The following is a 22,908-nucleotide window of genomic DNA, read 5'->3' as shown; positions in this document are numbered from 1 at the left end:
AAAAATTTTTCGGGGACTCATTGTGCCTCCGCCTTAAAACCACAGGGACACAAACAGTAATTTTCTCTATGTTTAACATAAACAACAATATGTGCTCGATTGGCCAATAGTGCTAATGCATTTGACTTTACAAACGAGACATAATATAGTTTTTCATGATCGTTTTTTAAACAAACAAATAAATATATACAAACTCCCCGTTTAGACACTTGTTTTCCGTGAGATGCAAGCAACGTGATGGATTTAATTTCGTAAAAGAAATAATTAAAAGTTGGAGGATGAATAAATGGTGTACAATAAATGTCCAATCTGATAATTTAGTTGTAGACTAAACGCGCCTTGTTGACCGACCATAAACTCTACAAAACAAAACACAACACAACACAACACAACACTCCCATCCCATATATTCAAAGGAAAACAATTATTTTAAAACACCCGTCGATTCACACAATCCCAGGTTTCTTTTTTAATGTTTTGAGTTTTGTTCGTTAATGGACTCCTCAAGTTAATAAACCAAAAGCATGACGAAATCCAACTTCTTTCGAAGCATCATTAAACCCTTCCATTCCAGTTCAAATTCAAATAGAGGTAATAATAATAATAATAATAATAATAATAATAATAATAATAATAATAATAATAATAATAATAATAATTCGTTCAAAGACTGTTTTTTTTTAAATAAAGATTGTGTGTGTTGTTAATTAGAAAGTGAAGCAGAGGAGTTGGGAAGGATTGCAGCTCATGATCGGAAAGTGTTCAGTTTTGAAACCCTAGTTTCTGCAACCAGAAACTTTCATCCTGATAATAAGCTTGGTCAAGGGGGTTTTGGCCCTGTCTTCAAGGTTTCTTTTTCTTTTTCTTTGCTGTTTGATGATAGTTAGGTTTGCTCAACTGTTTGTGCTTGCTCAATTTTGTCAAACAATTTGGGTCAAATGCTCTGTTTATTTACCTACTGTTTCTTGCAATGTGTATCTCTAGGGCTGTAAACAAACCAAACCGAACAAGGCCTTGTTATCAGACAATCTAACGGTTCACCAACACCTAATCCAACGAATTTTTTTGTTCGTGTCCGTTCATTAAGGAAAGGAAAATTGGTTTTAAATAATCCCAACTATCACCTATTGGCAAATAACAGGCCCAACTTTGCACTTGGCTGGTGGCGGTCCTAACTAAAGGGGTATTTGTTCTTAACGGGCCGCGACTAACGGATGTTAACCCCGTTAGTGATTTGCTGACATTGACCTTCTTCTCCGGCAGGAAACCTGCCGGAAACCTGCAACTCGCCTCCATTCTCCCTAATATCGTTACACCGTCTCTCTCTCTTTATCTTTCCCCTCATACGAAACCTAACCGACGTGTCGCCGTCGTTGTCTCCAGCGAAGTCCACCCTCGTCAATCGTGCGTCATTCGAGGTAATTGACACTTCATTTGACTCGTTTTGACACCCTTAACAAAAGCCCTATGCTTATTTTGTAGATCGTGTAACATTGATTTCGAATTTTTGAAAATAAGATCGGGATTGGTATCTAGGGATTGGCTATGGAAGAAGATGTAATGTACTTCATTTTCAAATTTCCGATGTGTTTTGAAGAGGGAGGGAGACGGTGTGATGATATTAGGAAGAATGGAGGCGAGTTGCAGGTTTCCGGCCGGAGAAGAAGGTCAACGTCAGCAAATCACTAACGGGGTTAACATCCGTTAGTCGCGGCCCGTTAAGAACAAATACCCTTTTAGTTAGGACCGCCACCAGCCAAGTGCAAAGTTGGGCCTGTTATTTGCCAATAGGTGATAGTTGGGATTATTTAAAACCAATTTTCCTTAAGGAAATGAACTTGCTTGGGAACTGTCCAAGAACACAAACAATGTTTTAATTGATTTGGCTAAAAGAGAATGGTCCGTGTTAGCGGTTCAGTATGCTTACGCTAATTTACATATAAATTAATCACATAATACTCAAATGTATTTTTGTTTTATGGTAATAATTTTGCCTAAATCTTATATGATATAAGATTAGAAAAGTCATTAAAAACATTTAATGAGCGAAGTTTAACAAACATAAACGGACGTAAACAAGCACGTTATCAAGCGTTCATGAACATGGCCTCTGTTCGTGTTCGTTCATTTAGTTAATCGAAAGGAATTTCTTGTTCATGTTTGTTCGTTTATTAAACAAATTTCCTGCCGAATAGTTTACGAGCAGTTCGTCGAACGTTAAGTTCGTTTAAAGCCCTATGTAACTCTTAGAAGTTAGAACATTCACATCTCTACCCCTATCTTTTGCCCTGTAATTTTTAGTTAGTTAAATTATAGGGTTGGGGATTGGAGATGGGTTGCGAATGCTCTTAGGAATCTAATATTATCATAAGTTGATGATATTAATAATATTGTATATAATTTAGCTCTGTTTGTTATAGTGATTCGGGTGTGTGTTATTGCAGGGGAAATTGGGCACAGGAGAGGAGGTTGCTGTGAAGAAATTGGCACACACTTCAAATCAAGGGAAAAGAGAATTTGTAAATGAAGCCAAATTATTAGCACGCGTTCAACATCGTAACGTTGTGAGTTTGTTAGGATATTGTGTGTCCCCCGAGAAGCTATTGGTGTACGAATACGTAGTTAACGAGAGCTTAGACAAGCTTCTTTTCAGTAATATACTTTTCGCTATCTTGATATTATATGGAATTTAGTTTCCTTTACTTGATGATGATTGTGATATTGTTGATGCAGAATCTAGAACGCGTGACACATTGAATTGGAAACGGAGATATGACATCATATGTGGTGTAGCGCGAGGCTTGGCTTACCTTCATGAAGATGCACACGATTGCATTATTCATAGAGATATAAAAGCGAGTAACATTTTGTTAGACGAAAATTGGGTACCCAAAATAGCTGATTTTGGCATGGCCAAGCTCTATCCTGAAGACCAAACTCATGTGCAAACTCGTGTAGCGGGTACCAAGTGAGTTCTTATCATATTAATCATATGCTTTGCTTTCACCTCCAAATTTGTCAGAATATAGAAAATTTAATTTGAATTCTCTCTTTTTTATTCAGTGGGTATTTGGCACCCGAGTATGTAATGCACGGGAATTTATCCATCAAGGCGGATGTATATAGCTTTGGTGTGGTGGTTCTTGAGCTCGTTAGTGGTCAAAAGAACTATACGTTTGACCTTGATCCTGAGTGTGGAAATCTTCTTGAATGGGTAAGACTTTTGATTGTTTTTTAATCTCTGTTAAGTTGGGGTGTAAAAGAGCTAAGCTGAGCTCGAGCTCGAGCTCGGCTTGTTTCGAGCTATATTTCTAAAAGTCGAGCTTGGTTAGTTAGTAGTTTTTCAAGCTAGCCAAGCTCGTTGTATTTATTAATTAGTTTATATGCATTTATCATGATTTTCTATATTTATTTTAGTTATGATTTTTGTACATAAAATAATATATAGGATTTAGTTAGATTTATCAAAATTTTTATGTAGAATAATAATTGTTATATACATATATATTAAATAAAAGTTATATAAATAATAGGCTCGCTTAGGCTTGCGAGCGATCTTGAGCTTCATAAGTGAAGCTTGGGCTCTGGCTCGTTTATTAAACAAGCTAGCTTTTAGGCTCGAGGTTGTTTAAGCTCGGCTGGATTCGAGCTTTTAGTGAGCCGATCCTAAGTAACTCACAAGCGGGTTGGCTCGTTTACACCCCTACCGATAAGCACAAATCAGTATGAATAAGAAATAAGCTGTGTTCTACATTTTCGCTCTTTGCAGGCATACAAATTGTACAAAAAGGGCAAAGTGCTTGAAATACTGGAGCCAATATTGGCCTCAGGAGCTGACCCTGATCAGGTAGCCACTTGTATAAAGATTGGATTATTATGCACCCAATTTGACCACCATCTACGTCCCACAATGAGCCGTGTGTGTCTGATGCTATCCAGGAAGTCGGGCACGCTTGACGAACCGGCTCCACCAGGATTCCAGGGTGTAAGAAACAGAAGGTCTCGCGGGTCTGCTACATCTTCTTCAGACGGGATGTCTCGTGGGTCAAATTCGCAATCTAGGTCCACCACCGCTGCTACCGCTACTGCCACTGCCACTGCCACCACAACTGCCCCTCGTACTCCTAGGCGGCATTCAAGTTCAACTTCTGATCCTCACCATAGGCGCCATGGTTCTACGTCTGCGGGCCCCGTGTCTGATCCTTATGGTAAACGGCCAATGCGAGAGTAAATTATCATTAGTATTATTATTATTATTACTCTAGAATGTAGGAAGCTATTGCTTATTCTTTTTGTGCATAATTAATTACTAGTGTAGAGTTTGGGAGATTGATGTAAATTGTAGTTTGACTATGCTAATTATTATGAGGATTATAGCAATCAAAAAGAGTTAATTGCATGAAAATGTAGTTGGTTTTACTTAAATGTTTTATACTTTCAAACTTGCCTTATAGTAACAATTTTCTTTTGTTTCTTAACATGAGTTGATAAAACATGTGAGAGTTAATTGCACGGATGCTGTTGTTGTTGACCACTTGACGTGTATGCTGTGTTTCAAGGTGGCCCGTTAAATCTAATTTTGCAAAAATGAGTCATACAGTAATAGTCTAGTGTCATTTTTGTCCTTGTGGTTTGACAAATAATGCGAATTTAGTTCAAAAAGTTTATTTTTTTCATATGGACCATCCACGTTTTCCAATTCTTGCCAATTAGATCCAAATCACTAACCCCATTAAATTTAATCGTTAAATAAGGCGTAGACATGTCTTTTCACTCTTTCTTTATTATATAAGTAAAATGTCAAAATCGTCCATGAGGTTTGTTCATGTTTGCGAATTTCATCCAAAAATATTTTTTTTCGCAATTAGACCCTCCATGTTTCCCAACCGTTGCCAATTTCATCCAAATTGTTAACTCGGTCTAAATTCAACGTTAATTTAGGGATGTTACTGTCCTTTTACATGTTTGTTTATATTATTATTATTATTATTATTATTATTATTATCATTTAGTGTGTGTTTGTTCGATGACATATATAACATCTCATGATTCCTATGTTTAAATCCAATATAGTATCTGTTTGTTTATTCTTCTTTATTTTTAGTCATATAAAGGGTTTAGCTCAGTGTGATGATAATAATAATAATAATAATAATAATAATAATAATAATAATAATAATGTAAACAAGAAAGTAAAAGGACAGTAGCACCCTTGAGTTCCATGCAGTCGATATCGTCGATATATCACCGATATATCCGGTCCCTTGGCGATATATCGGTTCAGAATATCAGTACCGATAATATCAACGATATTGACCGATATTGAACTAATATTTGACCGATATATCACCGATATTAGTGTTTTAAGTCTTAATTATCAACTTTTAGTGTTCAATGTTTTTGTTTTAAGTCTTAATCAATTCTTACTTGCTACAATTGTTAGTGTTTGCAATTTGCAAAAGGTTAATTTGTTAATATTAGGAGACTATACTGAATTATTAGTGTTAAATTGCTATATGAATTTTACATGATATTAAAATTAACGATATCCCACCGATATCTCACCGCGATGACCGATATCTATCGGTCCTTGACCGCTATCCGATATTTTTTCCGCATTAACTGCTTAGCCTGAGTTAACGTTGAATTCAGACCTAGTTAACAATTTGGATGAGACTAGCAATGATTGGGAAACATCAAGGGTCTAATTGCGAAAAAAAAATATATTTTTGGACGAAATTCACAAACGTGACAAAACGTCAGGGACGATTTTGGCACTTTACTCATATAATAAAGAAAGAGTGAAAAGACATGTCTAACCCTGACTTAACGTTCAATTTAACGTGGTTAGCGATTTTGGATGTAATTGGCAAGAATTGGAAAACGTGGATGGTCCATATGCAAAAAATAAAGTTTTTGGATTAAATTCGCATTATTTGCCAAACCATAAGGACGAAAATGACACTTTACTCACACTAATATTTATCGGCTTAGTAACAATTTAATTAATCAACCAATAACATAAGGTCAAATGAACAATTTTGCAATCGATATCTTTTTAATTATATTTTTGTTTATTAGACTCTTATTCTCAATTACGGGTGCATTTGCTAGGCAAGAGCTCAACTTGTTTTGACTTATGAGAGTTCGAGCCCGGCTTGTTTCGAGCACTTTTTCTAAAGCTCGAGTTCAAATGGTGAGTTGTTTTCAAGCTTGAGCTCAGCTCGTTTTTTATTTATTTAATTAGTTTACATACTTTTTTTTTTGATATATTTTGAAATAAAACATTAAATTGACCTAAGCTCGGCTCAAGCTTGCGCGGTACATTAAACGCGTCAAATCTCGGCCCGAGCTTGGTTGTGCACCATGAAATTAATACATTTCCGATGAGGTAAAACTTAAAAATACACAAGGATTGTTAAAGCTTGACGACCTAAAGGAGCTTCCCATACAAGGCTCAACCTCGGGGCTCGAAAACTAAACGGGCTTTATTTAAGGCTCATGCTTGGCTTGTTTCAAGCTTTTTATTAATCTGAGCTTGAGTAGCTCGACTCATTTACACCCGTAATATCAATTACCAAACCTGGTTATATACACTTTGCTAGGTGTTAATATGTTTAACTAAAGGGGTCATTGGGCCAAGTTTTATTGCCAAGACTTATTCTCTCCATATTTGTTTTGAAGTTTTCCTTTTCTGTGTGACCTAATTATTCGTTTTGCCTGGTATCTTTTCTTTTCTATGTTGAATACTCCTCCTTAATATTGAGGCAATTTGTTTTGTAACCTGTTCTTGAATGAAAAACTAATAGTGCCAAGTTATTATGGTATCAGAGCAGCTTTGAGATCCAAAAAATAAATAAATAAAATAAAATAAAATAAAACCTAGTACCATAAACCAAAGATTATGGCGAGCAGCAAAGGTTGGTGCTCGACGTCAAGAGATCCATTGCTGATTCCGCTGCATTCCAAACCCAGTTTCAAAACTCAGGTCAGCCACAATATAAATTTACACGAAAAGACATCAAGCGCAATGCTGGTGAACAAGTTCAGTGCTGTGCTTTTTGTAAGAAAGATGGGCACAATAGAGATGGTTGTTTTAAGCGTATCGGTTACCCGGAATGGTGGCCAAGCAAAGAAAAAAAAACAGAACCGTGGGCTGCTTGTGTTGAAAACGAGACGAATCCCATACCGGGACTAAATAACCATCAGTACAAACAGTTTATAAGTTTCTTTGGAAACAAGAAGGTAAGGACAAAGGAAAATGGGGTTTCTGTCACCAACATGGCAGGAAACGTTGACCGTGAAAGAAAGTGGATCATCGACTCGGGTGCTACCGAGCATTTCACTTATGATGATTCCATACTTAAAAACATAACAACACGAAATTTCAAGGGCCCGGTCACTATACCGAATGGTGCATCAATTCCTGTTGAGGGACGTGGGGATTGCACTCTATCAAATGGAATGACCATTAAAAATGTCTTACACGTTCCAGATTTTAAATGCAACCTGTTGACGGTTAGCAAAATATCAAACGACTTACAATGTGTCGTGACCTTTTTTCCAAGCTTTTGTGTCATGCAAGACTTGCATTCGAAGGCATTGATTGGAGCGGGCGAATGCCTCAAGGGTCTATACAAGATAGGGACAATGGGAAAAGAAAGGCAGGCGATGATGACAACAGTTAATACGTGGCATAAAAGATTAGGTCACGCATCCATCTCTAAACTTAATGATGTTAGTTTTATTAAGGGCGTTTCTTTGAATTCGAAAGGTGTTTGTGATGCTTGTGTCAAAGCGAAATTTGCTCGATTACCCTTTCAAATTAGCACAACGAAAACAAGTGCTTGTTTTGAACTTATACATTGTGATATATGGGGTAAGTATCGAACACCCTCTTTCACGCAAGCAAGCTAATTTCTCACTATTGTAGACGATTATAGCCGAGCCGTGTGGGTTTTTCTCCTAAAGCATAAGTATGAAGCTAGTACTCGTTTGATTAACTTTCATAAAATGGTGCAAGTCCAGTTTGTAAAGAACATTAAAAGAATAAGGTGTGATAAGGGAGGAGAGTTCACATCCAACAACATGCTCGAATTTTATGCTAAAGAAGGAATCATGTTGGAGACCACGTGCCCCCATACGCCTCAACAAAATGGCGTAGTGGAACGAAAGCACCGACATCTTTTAGAAACGGCAAGGGCACTAAAATTTGAGGCTAACCTTCCCATTACATTTTGGGGTGAGTGTGTCTTAACAACCACTCACATTATAAATCGACTCTCGTCTGAGGTAATCAATGGCAGAACACCGTATGAATTATTATACAACCAAATACCTGATTATGAACACTTAAAGGTCTTTGGTTGTCTTGCCTATTATCGAAGCACGGAAACAAAAGGAGACAAATTTGAAATGAGGGAGGGGGGGCTGGAATATTCTTGGGTTACCCACCCGGCACGAAAGGTTACAAAATTTATGACCTTCAACACAAAAGGATTCTCATAACAAGAGACGTAAAGTTTGTAGAGGATGTTTATCCTTTCACAAATGTCGACGTTCCAAAGGATGAAGAGGAAGTTTTTATATGGCCAAAAAGTTGGGATGATGAACCAGCTTTCAAACCACAACAACTAAATGAAGCAAATGAAATTCCAAGTGACAGTAATGTCATCCAAGAGCCTACTGCCTTTCCACATGAGCCCATAGAAAATTGTGGGATATCCAGCCCACATGCAACTAATCTAGAAGAAATGGAAAGCCCACAAGCTGAAAATCAAAGAAGCAATGAAAACTCTTCCTTGGGCCCAATAACCGAGGATGATGCTGTTGACAACGAACCAGAATTCTTTGAACGACCCAAGAGAAATAGAACCAATCCTAGTTACTTAAAAGACTATGACGTGAAGCTACCCCCATCTTTAAACCAAGAGCATTCATCCTCAAGCTCCAATCAAGAACCCTCAACGGTACACCCCATATCATACTTTGTCTCTTATGATAATTTTACTTACTCACATAAAGCTTTTTTTGGCGGCCATTACTTCAAATAATGAGCCAAAATATTATGGGCAAGCCGTTAAAAATCCAAAGTGGATTGAAGCTATGAAAACCGAAATCAAAGCCCTAGAAGAAAACGGGACATGGACGTTAGAAGAGTTACCAAAAGGTAAACACGTCATCGACTCCAAATGGGTGTATAAGATAAAGTACAAACCAAGCGGAGAAATAGAACGGTACAAAGCACGCTTGGTTGCCAAGGGTTTCACACAAACCGAAGGAATCGACTACCATGACACTTTTGCACCGGTTGCAAAATTAGTCACCGTTCGGACCCTTTTGGCGGTCGCCATTAAACAAGAATGGCATATTCATCAACTCAACGTGAACAATGCCTTCTTGCATGGGGATTTGCATGAAGAAGTTTACATGAAGATACCCCAAGGTTTTGGGAAACATGATGACAACCGGGTTTGCAAACTCAAGAAATCACTTTATGGGCTTAAGCAAGCATCAAGAAACTGGTACAAAAAATTTACCACCTCGTTGTAAGGACTCAGTTTCAAACAATCGAAAGCCGACCACTCTCTTTTCTTATTCAAGAAAGAACGGGTCTTTGTAGCGGCTCTTATTTATGTGGATGATGTCATCATCACCGGAAACGATATCAACACAATTAAAGAAACCAAACATTTTCTTGACAAAGAATTCAGTATCAGGGATCTTGGTCCTTTAAAGTTCTTTCTTGGCATTGAAGTTGCCCGGACGAAACGTGGATTGGTTCTAAGTCAACGAAAGTATACATTAGACATTCTCGAAGACACGGGAATGTTAGGCTGCCGACCCAGCCTGTTTCCCATGGAACAAAATCTGAAACTAGACAAACGTGATGGCGAAGCTCGTGTTAATGCCAATCAATATAGAAGACTCGCTGGGAGGCTTCTCTATTTACAAGCGACAAGACCTGACATCACTTACTCCGTCAATGTCTTGAGCCAGTTCGTTAGTGACCCTTGTGAGAGTCACCTAGAGGCTGCTAATCATGTTTTAAGATACCTAAAGGCCACTCCAGGGCAAGGTATCCTCCTTAACAAGGATGGTGAAATTAATCTCACAGCATATTGCGACTCTGATTGGTTAGGGTGCTCCATTACAAGAAGGTTAAGAATAGGTTATCTTCTACTTTTAGGTGGTGCCCCCATATCTTGGAAATCAAAAAGACAATCTGTTGTTTCTCGCTCTTCCGCTGAAGCTGAGTATCGTGAGTTAGTGAGGTCTTATGGATGCGATGGTTGTTGCAGGAACTTGAAATTCCGAGTACTAGGCCCACACAACTCTTTTGTGACAACCAAGCTGCTAGACACATTGCCGACAATCCTGTGTTCCATGAACGAACCAAACACGTTGAAATGGACTGTTATTTTGTTAGAGAAAGGGTCTAATAAAAGGAAATACAACCCACTGCCATTCACACAAAGGATCAAATTGCAAATATTTTTACCAAGCCGTTAAGGACGCATTGCCTACAAACCTTACTGGACAAGTTGGGTGTTTCGAATCTACACGCACCAACTTGAGGGGGAGTAATGGGACGAATCTACACGCACCAACTTGAGGAGGAGTAATGGGACGTGATTTATTCCAAGAGTAATGGGCCAAGTTTTATTGCCAAGACTTATTCTCTCCATATTTGTTTTGAAGTTTTCCTTTTCTGTGTGACCTAATTATTCATTTTGCCTGGTATCTTTTCTTTTCTATGTTGAAGACTCCTCCTTAATATTGAGGCAATTTGTTTTGTAACTTGTTCTTGAATGAAAAACTAATAGTGCCATAATAACAAAAGTTATTATTAACTTATATAAGTCATAAGTTATATTTTACAAAGTTGTAACTTATGTCTTATCTACTCACAACCTTTAACTTTCCGAACATCTTTTAACTTATAAGGTATAAGTCACAAGGAGAGAAAATAAGCAATCTCAAACACCTCCCTTAATTTGTTATTTGTAATTTGAGTTAGGGATCAGACCGAACCTATAATGATATTGAATATATGGAAAAGCGGGCACTAAATACCGTGTAGAGTATATTTGTATGGTATGGGCATTTGCTACAAAATGCTCTCTCTCTATAATGTATTGGTATCGTACTAGTATTGGTATTGACAATACAATTTTTGAAAAAGTGGGCACTGAATATTGTACCAAATCTATTGATACGGTATTTGTACTCGTTACAAAATGCTCATCTCTATTGTGCCGTTAGTGGTACCGAAAATACAAATAATTTGAGCTTAATTGTTGTGATTTTGGTTGATTTGGGTTAATTCCAGTTAATTTTTGCTGCAATTGAGGCAGCAGATAGCAAAAAGGGAGCTAACAAATCTTCCATATCGAAGCAAATCGAATCAACCTACGGTAGTTTACCGGCGGCTCACTCAACCCTACTATCACACCACCTCAACAAACTGAAAGCAACTGGTGAACTTATTGTGGTTAAGAACAACTACGTTAAACCTGACCCCAATGCACCGCCCCGGCGAGGCCGAGGCCGACCTCCTAAACCCAAATCTGATGACGTGTCCGATACTAAACAAACCGTCGTGCGTGGCCGGAAACGTGGGCGTCCAGCGAAGCTAAGAGAGGAGGGTGACTCTGCTCCGGCACCACCAACGGGTGAAAAGAGGGGAAGGGGGATTGGAAATGGTAATTAGGGTTTAGTGTTAATTGGTTGTTTTGTTTTGTTTATTAAATAAAAGGAACACTTGTTTTAGGACTTTGTTTTGATGGGGTGTGGTTATTGGATGTTAATCAGTGTAAGTGGTTTGTAAATTAAAAGTTAGTAGCTTTTATTTTTAGGCTCATCTTGGCCTGTGGTTTTTTGTTATTTTGAGTGGGAGTGAAAATGATTATGGTTTGGTTACACATTTAAATAAAAAGAATGATTGTAAAAAGTAAACTTGATAAGTTTAAGAATGAATTTGATATCAAGTTGAGTTAAAAATGACTATGTTGCTACTAGACGATCAATCGAGCCTATTATATTAAATTATTATCTAAGAGCTTAAAGAGAATTCAAAGATATACTACATAGTAGAAATATATACTAAGGTTTTTGCAAATGGGTCAACGAGTAGAGGGTAAGTTGGGAATTAACCAACTTTGTTGTTGAATTGTTAGCATAGGGCCAGACATTTTATGTTGATGTGTTTTAGGTTTGGATAGATGTATTAACACAAACAAACGCATATGTGATGAAATTGAATTGTTTGTCAATGTGGGCATGCTACGAGTTTTGACTTTAGAAAGTTTTCGGGTCGATGAATACACTAAAGACATGATTAATCCTATTAACGAAAGTAAGTGATTCTTATGTGTTATATGCAAAAATATACGTTGGACAAAATGAGTTACCATTTTGAAATATAGATTATTGATAGATTTTTTTTTGCGTCTGAACCACATTGGAACATATATATCCATATTTACTATATGATATGGATGAAAAAATAGAAAAAAATAACTAAAACATTGTTACATTGGATACTCTATAATAAAGAAAACTTTATAAAAAACTAAAGTATACCTCTATATTTAGAGGTTCATATTCATCATTATATATTTTGTTGTGGGCATATAATTAAAGAGAATAATAAAATAAATGCGTATGAGTAAGATAGAGATAAGGGTTAGGTGTAAGAGGGTTTATCTTTAAGGGTTGGATGGAGGAGGGTTTTGCAAGGTATAGAGAAAATTATGTTTATTTAATTTAAATATAGAGATAAACATGGAGACTATAAATGCTCTAACTCTTCCACGACCAACGAATAAAAGCTCGGTTATTCAGGGCAAACCATGTCAAAAGACGGTCTTATATGCCCGCGATTATGTTCAATACTGGGTCGCCCAATCCCACCATCTAGTGTTTCGAAAAAAGCTGTCGCTTGAAAGCCCAATATAATAAAACCGGTTTGAATAAACGAACATAGACATTGAACGCCTCAAACCTAAGGGGGTGTTTGGGATTACTTATTTTCCCCTACTTTTAACTTTTTAACTTTTGCAAAAAGGAGAAAATAGAAAAAGGTGTTTGGATAAGTGAAAAGGACTTTAAATTTTAACTTTTCATTTAGTATAAAAAAACTGATTTTGAGAAGTCAGGAATTTGTGACTTTTGGGTTAAAAATGCATATGTACCCACATAAGCTAATCCAAATACTTTTTTTAAAAACTCATTTTTAAAAGTCATAAATAGGTGCTGTTTGTTTTTTCAGACAAAAACTGTATGCAATCTAATTTCATCTGATTTCATGTCTGCAACTGAAGATGTAGTCTGAAGGTCTGCAATCTGAAAATATAATACTGTTTGTTTTATAAACTGGGTATCGTCTGCATAAGCTGAAAATTAGTTACTTATCATACATATCCAGTAGATAGAAGTCATTTAACGTTTGTAAAATAGTAAAATAGTTGGTGGAGGGCGGTGGACGGTGGTGGCGGCGGACGGTGGGTGGTGGTGGTGATGGACGGTGATGGAGGTGGGTGGTGGACGGTGTTGGTGGCGGATGGTAGGTGGTGGTGGTGGCGGACGGTGGATGGTGGTGGTGATGGACGGTGATGGCGGTGGGTGGTCGACGGTGGCGGATGGTTGGTGGTGGTGGTGGTGGGTGGTGGCGGACGGTGGTTGATGGTAGTGGACGACGGTTGTGGTCGACTGGTGGATGGTGGTGGTGATGGATGGTGGTGGTGGGTGGTGGATGGTAGGTGGTGGTGGACGGTGGGTGGCGGACGGTGGGTGGTGGTAGTGGACGATGGTTGTGGCCGACGGGTGGATGGTGGTGGTGGTGGTGGCTGGTGGTAGTGGACGGTGGGTGGTGGCGGTGATGGACGGTGGTGGTGGCGAACGGTGGGTGGTGGCGGTGGACGATGGTGGTGGTGGCAGACGGTGGGTGGTGGCGGTGATGGACGGTGGTGGTGACGAACGGTGGGTGGTGGCGGTGGACGATGGTGGTGGTGGCGGACGGTGGGTGGTGGTCGACGGTGGTGGCGGTGCATGATGGGTGGTGGTGTTGGACATTGGGTGTTGATGGGATGTTAAGAAGTGTGAATGGGTGGTGGTGGTGGACGATGGTGGTGGTGGCGAACGGTGGGTGGTGGTCGACGGTGCATGATGGGTGGTGGTGTTGGACATCGGGTGTTGATGGGATGTTAAGAAGTGTGAAGAAGTTAAACAATAGCTTCTCTTTTAAGACAATAAAAACAGTTTGCAGATCTTATTTTAAAAAACAAACAAAGAGTCTTCAGAAACTTACGTCTGCACGCCCGCAGACATAAGCATCCTGCAAATATTTTAAGTAAAAACAAACACAGCCTTAAGTCTTTCGGCCAATCTCTAATTCTAAAAACAAACACAACCTTAAGTCTTTCGGCGAAGTTTTTTCCATTTTGCTACCGGTAAAAGCTGTTGTGAGTAAAACCCCTAATTTATTTCCCCCCTTGCTTGCCAAGTTATTACTATTAGTCAGATCAATTTCTGAGATGTTCCGAGCTCCGTCAGCTAGCACCGGTGGCGGCGGTGGTGGTGTTCCGTTGTCAAGCATCGGCAGTCAAATTCAATCCCCGGCAGACATGACGGATCAGCAGCGCACTGCTGCTTCTTCTAGGGCTTTTCAATTCCACCCCGCACGTCCACCAATTATCGACCTCTTCAATCTCTACCTCGGCGTATGTTTCTCTTTTTTTAGTTACTCTTATTCATTCATTTCTCAATAAATATCTTGTAATTTTGCAGAGAAGTAGCCGCGCCGAGAAGCCAGACCGAGAACCTCCGTATGCATGCTTTGACCTCCTTGTTACTTTCAATACACTATATTATTATTTCACCACGCTACTTAATCTCAAATTAGTATGAATTTTAGGGCAATGCAGTTTACTTGCTTCATATCATTAGGTTTGACCTCAAATAATTCAATTCATAAGGATCATGATGACAACTCCTTACTAAATACATGTAGTGTTATACTATATTTATTATTAATTACCAGCTTTCATTTACACCAGTTTTACCATCCCTTGTAACAGTTGCAGTAACTGTTTGTTCAACCTCATATATATCAACTTGAGATCATTAATCAAACAAACAAACAAACAAAGTTACCTTTCTATTTATTTCTTTTAAACTTTTATACACAGACATTAGAGATTTAGGTTGACTTTAATTACAGGAACAAAACACAGAAACGAGTTACTGCGCTTAATAGAGATCTTCCTCCACGCAACGAACAGTTTCTTGTAGATTTTGAGCAGCTTCAGAATCAATTTCCTGTAAGTTTGCAATTTAAATGTGATTACTTCACTCAGTTACATAAATTTGATAATTGACGAGTGAATTGTCAGGACCGGGAACCGCTACGAGCTGTTACAGAATCTGTTCTTATCTCTCTGGTTATCCAGTGCAGTAATCATGCACCGAGAGCAGAGTTTCTTCTTTTTGCTTTGAGGAATTTGTACACCATAGGCTACATAAACTGGGATACTTTTCTACCGTCTCTTCTTTCTTCAGTTTCTTCTGCAGAAATGTCGGTTAGTATGTCTTCACCACCGCCACCTGCATCTTCTACATCTTTAGCACAAACCGGAATGCTACCATCATCCACCACCATCCCGTCTTCAAATTTCCAAACTGCAAGTCCTGCGTCTCCTTTAATCTCAGTTCATGGAATTGGATCACCATCTCAATCAGCAAACGAGCTATCAATAACACCTTTATCGCCAGTAAAATCATCAGATATCAACAACTCTGGCCACCATTCAAGAACTAACATGCTAACAAGAGATAATGCTATAAGCAGCTTGCGCCAGCTGTGCTGCAAGATTATATTTTCTGCATTAGAAGTTAACTTAAAACCGTCTACTCATGCTGATATTTTCAACCACATGATGAACTGGTTGGTTAACTGGGACCAACAACAACAAGGGAGCGACGAGGTTGATGGGATAAAGTCATGGAAACGAGATAAAGCATTATTTGAATGGTTGCATAACTGTTTGGATGTTATCTGGCTTTTGGTTGATGATAAGAAGTGTCGGGTACCCTTTTATGAACTAGTAAGAAGTGGACTACAGTTTTTACAAAACATATCTGATGACGAGGCGCTATTCACACTTATTTTGGAGATTCATAGAAGAAGAGATATGATGGCAATGCACATGCAAATGTTGGATCAACATATTCACTGTCCAACATTTGGGAATCAACGCCTTTTATCTCAAGCTACAACTAATTTAGCCGGCGAAGCAGCTATTAATATGAGATATTCGCCTATTACATATCCAAGTGTGCTTGGAGAACCACTGCACGGGGAGGTGACCACTTTTTATCACTTAATCACACATTTCTTTTTTAACATACAATTGTTTAAATACATAAAATGGTAATTATGTATCTAGGATATTGCTGTATGTATACAAAAAGGAAGTTTAGATTGGGAGCGGGCCCTACGCTGTATCAGACATGCTATTCGTAGTACACCGGCACCTGATTGGTGGCGGCGAGTCCTACTAGTGGCACCGTGTAACCGGCAACATCCACAGGGACTCACACCTGGTGCTGTGTTCACTTCAGACATGATCTGTGAGGCTAACATTGATAGAATTGTTGAACTCTTGAAGTTGACAAATTCAGGTAAGCTTTTGACCTTTTGTAGTTTTTACTACCTTATGTTGTCATGCTTTGACTTTGAATTCTGTTTTTCAAAATCGATGCAGAGATAAACTGCTGGCAGGAGTGGCTTGTCTACTCAGATGTATTCTTTTTCCTTGTGAAAAGTGGTTGCATAGATTTTGTTGATTTTGTGGATAAATTAGTTTTGCGCCTTGCTGAAGATGATCACCAGATTTTAAGGACAAATCATGTCACATGGTTACTTGCACAGATTATCCGTGTTGAGCTTGTAATGCATGCTCTAAATTCAGACCCTAGAAAGGTTAGTTTACATATCATATGTTCATATATTATTATAATCTTTTTACATTAAATCGGACGTATGATGATTATAGGTGGAAACAACCAGAAAAGTTTTGTCATTTCATAAAGAAGATCGCAGCTCGGATCCCAATAATCCTCAAAGTATCCTGCTTGATTTCATTAGTAGTTGTCAGAATCTTCGCATATGGTCACTGAATTCTTCTACCCGCGAATATTTAAATAGTGAACAGCTTCAAAAAGGGAAACAAATAGATGAATGGTGGAGACAAGTAACTAAAGGTATATACGTGTTACATGGTGTATCTGTTATTCACAAAATAATGATTAAAAATACTCTGATTGACTGTTTGTGTTGTTCTTAGGGGATCATATGATAGATTACATGAATATGGATGAGAGATCAGTTGGAATGTTTTGGGTGGTTTCTTACACAATGGCACAACCTGCTTCTGATACAGTAATGGGCTGGTTAACAGCTGCGGGCCATGCAGAACTACCGGGCCCAAATCTACAAACTAATGAGAGAATAACGATGATGCGAGAAGTTCCTCCTGTGCCAATTTCATTATTGTCAGGATTTTCAATTAATTTGTGTTTGAAACTTGCTTTTCAGATGGAAGAAGCTATGTTCTCTGGAGAGGTAATATATATGACTCTTTCTAGTTAAAATATATAATACCATGTTCTCATATTTTGCCCTTTTTTTTAAATGCAGCATGTGCCTAACATTGCAATGGTAGAAACATATACTAGATTGTTACTCATACAACCTCATTCATTGTTTCGTTCACATTTAAGTGTAAGTTCGTTCCCTCCATTGTTTTCTGATATTCATACTTCTTCATGCTTTTCATGACTAATTATATAGTTTTTAAATTTTGTAGCATTTGCATCAGAAGAATCCTGCTATCTTAAGTAAGCCATCAGCTACACTTTTGGTACTTGAAATCCTCAACTACCGTTTATTTTCCCTTTACAGGTGATTACTCTTTTTCATCTTTCATAATTTCATTTTCACTTTTGAGTATTGGTTACATAAATATGTTTCTGTCTGTCTAAACTTAGGTATCAAGGAAAGAGCAAGACATTAATGTATGATGTTACCAAAATTCTCTCAACTTTTAAAGGGAAACGTGGTGATCATCGCGTGTTTCGGTTGGCAGAAAACCTGTGCATGAATCTCATATTATCATTGAGAGAATTCTTTTTTGTGAGAAAAGAAGGAAAGGGTCCCACTGAATTCACAGAAACATTAAACCGCATAACTGTAGTGAACCTTGCTATTATTATCAAGACACGTGGAATTGCTGATGCTGAACACCTTCTTTATCTTCAAACGATGTTGGAACAAATCTTGGCCACCAGTCAACACACTTGGTCCGCGAAAACCCTTCGTTACTTTCCAGCTGTTTTATGTGATGCGTTAATTGGCAGGATAGATAAACGGGGCCTAGCAATTCAAGCATGGCAGCAGGTCGGTTTTATTTAGTTATAAATTTAAAAACAATGACAATGAAAGTTTAGTTAGTTAACAAAAATGTAACATATTATGTGCTGATTCACAGGCAGAGGCAACTGTTATCAATCAGTGTACACAGTTGCTATCACCATCAGCTAACCCTACTTATGTCATGACTTATATTAATACAAGTTTTCCTCAACACCGACAATATCTGTGTGCTGGAGCATGGGTGCTAATGCGTGGTCATCCCGAGAACATAAACAGTGCAAATCTGGTAATATTGTAATATATAATTGTTATGGTTTAGTTTTTGATTAACTTGGGTCTCTTATTTTAATTTTTACAGGGTCGTGTTCTGAGAGAATTTTCACCTGAAGAGGTGACTGCAAATATATATTCGATGGTGGACGTCCTTCTGCATAATATGCAATTAGAGTCACAGCATGGACATCCCTTGCAGGTGATCTGTTAATCATATGCACACACATTTCTGGTTACGTGGTAACTATTACTTATTTTACATAATTTGTTTTTTAATTTATCAGGATCTTATAATGAAGGCATGTGCAAATCTTTCATATTTTATTTGGAACCATGAGCTGCTTCCATTGGATGTTTTGCTTCTTGCTTTGATTGATCGTGATGATGATCCACATGCTTTGCGTATTGTGGTATGTAACTAGGAATTAGGCGAGTGCGCGCCGGTTTTGGGCTCAAACCGAAGTACCGAACCAAAAATTGAAAATTCAGTTTTTGGATTTTCGAAAATCATTCGGTTTCAGTTTTTTTGCCATTTGGGCTTTAAATATTCTATCCGGAAATAAAACTCTTCTTTCTATAGTAATTTGACCTCTTGCTCCACCCATCAGTCTTCTGACCCAAAAAAATGAATTTGGGCCTGAAACAATGGGCCTAAATGATGCCATACATACTTATATATACATACTATGTGTTTTATTGTTGTATTGGTTTTCCGCTTCGGTGTTTTGGGTTATGGGTACAAGCAAAACTGAAACGCACCAAAGATTTGGTTTTTAGAAAATCATAAAACTGAACAGGCCAGTTTCTGGTTGGGTTTGGTTATGTCGATTAATTTAGGTTTGGATTGGTTATTTTAGATCCATCCTAAACCTAACTAAGAATGATTAGTCACGGTATTTAATTTTTGTTCCAGGTTAATTATGCTAAAGTTATTATATTATAATATTGCAGGTTAATTTACTTGAAAGACAAGAGCTTCAACAAAGGATAAAATTTTATGTTGCTAACCGTGGCAAACCCGAGCATTGGCTTCAAACTATAAGTTTTAAACGTATTGAACTACAAAAGGCTCTTGGCAATCATTTGGCATGGAAGGAAAGGTGACGTCATGAAAAAAAAAATCTTTTTTTTTTCTCTTTGTTTTTTCCTCTTTTTTCATATGTGTGATATAAATATTATGCTTTTTCAGGTATCCAACGTTTTTTGATGATATCGCAGCACGTTTACTCCCAGTTATCCCTTTGATCATATATAGGCTTATTGAAAATGATGCTGCTGAAGCAGCCGATAGAGTTCTGCAATTCTATTCAACTTTCCTTCATTACTATCCTCTAAACATTACATTCGTTCGCGATATACTCGCGTATTTCTATGGACATCTTCCTGCAAAACTTATTTTCCGGATACTAAACGTGCTTGATATTAAAAAGATGCCATTTTCCGAATCGTTCCCGCAACACGTTAACTCATCAAACGCCATGTGTCCACCACTCGAGTACTTCGCATCTCTTTTATGCAACCTCGTGCATAATGTAATCCCTCAATGCAACTCAAAAGCGGACCCGTTAAACAACGGTATGCGTACATTCATTAACCGGAATCCAACAGCTAGTCAACCTGGGTCAACCAACACTTTCGAAGGTCAAAAGGCGTTCTATCAAATACAAGATCCTGGGACCTACACACAACTTGTTCTAGAAACCGCGATTATAGAAATCCTCTCTCTCCCAGTAACCACACAACAGATTGTAACCTCACTCGTTCAGATTATTATTCATATCCAACCGACTCTAACTCAATCTAACCATGGTTACCATGCATCTGCGACTAGTTCGGGTCAAGGTTCGGCTTTACCAGCTTCGCCTTCAGGCGGGAGCACGGATTCTTTGGGTAGATGTAGACAAGGTGTTACGGGTATGGGGTTTGTTACACGAAGCGGTTACGCGAGTCAGCAACTGTCATGTTTGATGATTCAAGCATGTGGGCTTCTGCTGGCTCAGCTTCCTGCTGAGTTTCATATACAGCTGTATGCTGAGGTGGCACGCGTTATTAAAGAGAGCTGGTGGCTTACTGATGGTAAGAGGTCGGTTAGTGAGTTGGATTCGGTTGTTGGTTATGCTTTGTTGGATCCTACATGGGCTGCTCAAGACAATACCTCCACTGTAATTGGTAAGATTTGTTTTTTGTATTTTTTGAAGTTGAGGTAATACTTATCAAGTTTATTATAAACTTGTGATAATGCAGGAAATGTGGTGGCTTTGCTTCATTCATTCTTTAGTAATCTTCCACAAGAATGGTTGGATAAAACACATCTTATTGTGAACCATCTAAGGCCTATAAAATCAGTAGCAGTGCTGAGAATAGCCTTTCGGATTGTGGGCCCGTTGCTGCCGAGGTTAGCAAACGCTCATAACTTGTTCAGCAAGGTAGCTTCTTTAGCAAGTCATAAGTACATTATGAAACAAAAACCTAAAAGCATGAAGTCAGATAACTAAACATGCTTGATTTTGCAGACGCTAGAACTGTTGTTGAACATGATGGTGGATGTATTTGGGAGGAACTCGCAGCCATCAACTCCTGTTGAAGCGTCTGAAATAACCGACCTTATTGACTTTCTGTAAGATTTGATTTGACCATCATATGATCAAAGTTACATGAACAACTTTAAGATTGTTTTTATTGTTTGTTTGCAGTCATCATATTGTGCATTATGAAGGTCAAGGAGGGCCTGTGCAGCCAAATTCAAAAGCGAGACCGGATGTATTAGCCTTATGTGGAAGAGCTATTGAAAATTTAAGAGCCGATGTGCAGCATCTTCTCTCGCACTTGAAAACTGATGCGAATGGTTCTATTTATGCTGCTACCCATCCAAAGCTTTTTCAGAGTCCATCTTGATAATTATGTTTGAGGTTTGGGTTCTTGTGATTCTTAATATAGAGTTTTCACTGTAGTGTTTTCGTAGCTATTTATGTTTGGTTTTAAGACTTAGCACGGGCTGTAAGATGTTAGTTATAAACCAGCTATGTATAATGTAACATGTAGTCTCTGTAATATTCGCTGCCTGTGTGTGTAACATCTGCCAATATTGTCCGATTTGTTCACATGAAGTTTCATGTTCTGTTTCGCCTGCAACAACAGAATTGCTGTTGGAAGCACAGTCCATGATATTGCTGCGGCTGTAAAGAGCTGAAGCAATCACTCTGTATGCTTGCAACATTATTAATCATCAAGAGTTGACAATGAATCGTGATAATAGTCTTTTAACAACATGACTTTTGAGGTCAATGTTAGATTCAAAATTCACAAAACAACTTTGTTTCTAAGAAACCCAGTTAACGATGCACGGTGAATTGTATATAGAGGGTTCAAACTTCAAAATTCAAAGCACTAACATTAATAATAAAAGAATCACACCATAAAACCAAAATGGTTCTTTGTTTAACTACACCTAGAATGATAAAGAATTATAAAAAGTCTTGATAAAGGTTTCACACCTTTAATAAATTGGTAACTGTTATCATCACATAAATTATACTTAAGAATGTTTTGTAAAATAAAAGAAGTAGCTCAAATGTTCAATAATCATATCTTAAAAACAATCTTTTTATAAAGATAATGTCAAACAGACGGCATTTGTAACATCTCTATCTTCATTTTTATAATTACCTTCATTTTTATAACTACACCAAAGTTTTTATAATTACACTTTATAGCAATGTCTCTATCTTCATTATAATTACACTAAATTACATTTTAGTTTTCATTTTAATGACTTTCGAAAAAAGTTATAAAATAAAATTTTTTTAAAAAATTATAGATAGTAAATAGTGTTTTTTCAAATTTTCAAAGAAAGATAAAATTAAAAATTTTTAAAAATTATAGAGGGTGAATAGTGTTTTTTTAAATTTCACTTTCGAAGAAAGTTAAAAAATTAAAAATTGTAGATGTTAGAATAATGTTTCTTCAAATTTAATTATAAATAAAAGTCTACCACCTCACAACCACTCAGGAACCCACTCACGATAATATGAATATGAAGGCCTGGTTAGGAATAATCTAAGTAACTCAGATGAATTGAAGCCATGACACAAATCTAAGGATTAAATTCGATCAACACAAACATGAAATGAACTGAGAAGACATAAAATTCATTTATAACACAACCAAAAGCTATCGATTAAACAGACACATCAAAACAT

At 37.7% G+C, this 22,908-nt stretch overlaps 3 protein-coding genes across 3 annotated transcripts; all 3 read left to right on the top strand.

The window, feature by feature from the left end:
- Positions 1-524: 524 nt before the first annotated feature.
- On the top strand, positions 525-4,447 carry LOC143559752 (cysteine-rich receptor-like protein kinase 43). Its single transcript, XM_077048232.1, has 6 exons — positions 525-591; positions 712-848; positions 2,445-2,652; positions 2,734-2,968; positions 3,064-3,214; positions 3,770-4,447. The coding sequence occupies exons 1-6, from the start codon at positions 525-527 to the stop codon at positions 4,229-4,231; spliced, it is 1,260 nt and encodes a 419-aa protein (XP_076904347.1). The 3' UTR covers positions 4,232-4,447.
- A 2,834-nt stretch (positions 4,448-7,281) lies between these two features.
- Positions 7,282-11,713, top strand: LOC143559751 (uncharacterized). The gene is made up of 6 exons (XM_077048231.1): positions 7,282-7,879; positions 8,530-8,969; positions 9,025-9,471; positions 9,604-10,274; positions 11,154-11,220; positions 11,333-11,713. The coding sequence occupies exons 1-6, from the start codon at positions 7,282-7,284 to the stop codon at positions 11,711-11,713; spliced, it is 2,604 nt and encodes an 867-aa protein (XP_076904346.1).
- Positions 11,714-14,524: 2,811 nt separating this feature from the next.
- On the top strand, positions 14,525-21,621 carry LOC143559745 (mediator of RNA polymerase II transcription subunit 23-like). Its single transcript, XM_077048224.1, has 19 exons — positions 14,525-14,723; positions 14,791-14,828; positions 15,224-15,323; positions 15,396-16,364; positions 16,449-16,683; positions 16,767-16,984; positions 17,058-17,265; positions 17,349-17,626; positions 17,702-17,785; positions 17,871-17,965; positions 18,052-18,460; positions 18,552-18,722; positions 18,795-18,908; positions 18,994-19,119; positions 19,661-19,809; positions 19,899-20,878; positions 20,954-21,135; positions 21,223-21,326; positions 21,403-21,621. The coding sequence occupies exons 1-19, from the start codon at positions 14,538-14,540 to the stop codon at positions 21,602-21,604; spliced, it is 4,848 nt and encodes a 1,615-aa protein (XP_076904339.1). The 5' UTR covers positions 14,525-14,537; the 3' UTR covers positions 21,605-21,621.
- The last annotated feature ends 1,287 nt before the right edge of the window (positions 21,622-22,908 follow it).

The sequence above is a fragment of the Bidens hawaiensis genome, unplaced genomic scaffold (genome assembly GCF_021521415.1).
Source record: "Bidens hawaiensis isolate Kalapana, Puna unplaced genomic scaffold, B.hawaiensis_p1.1 tig00020030_1, whole genome shotgun sequence".
NCBI lineage: Eukaryota > Viridiplantae > Streptophyta > Magnoliopsida > Asterales > Asteraceae > Bidens > Bidens hawaiensis.
The sequence above is the reverse complement of the archived record's forward strand: the minus strand, read 5'-3'. Positions and strand labels throughout refer to the sequence as shown.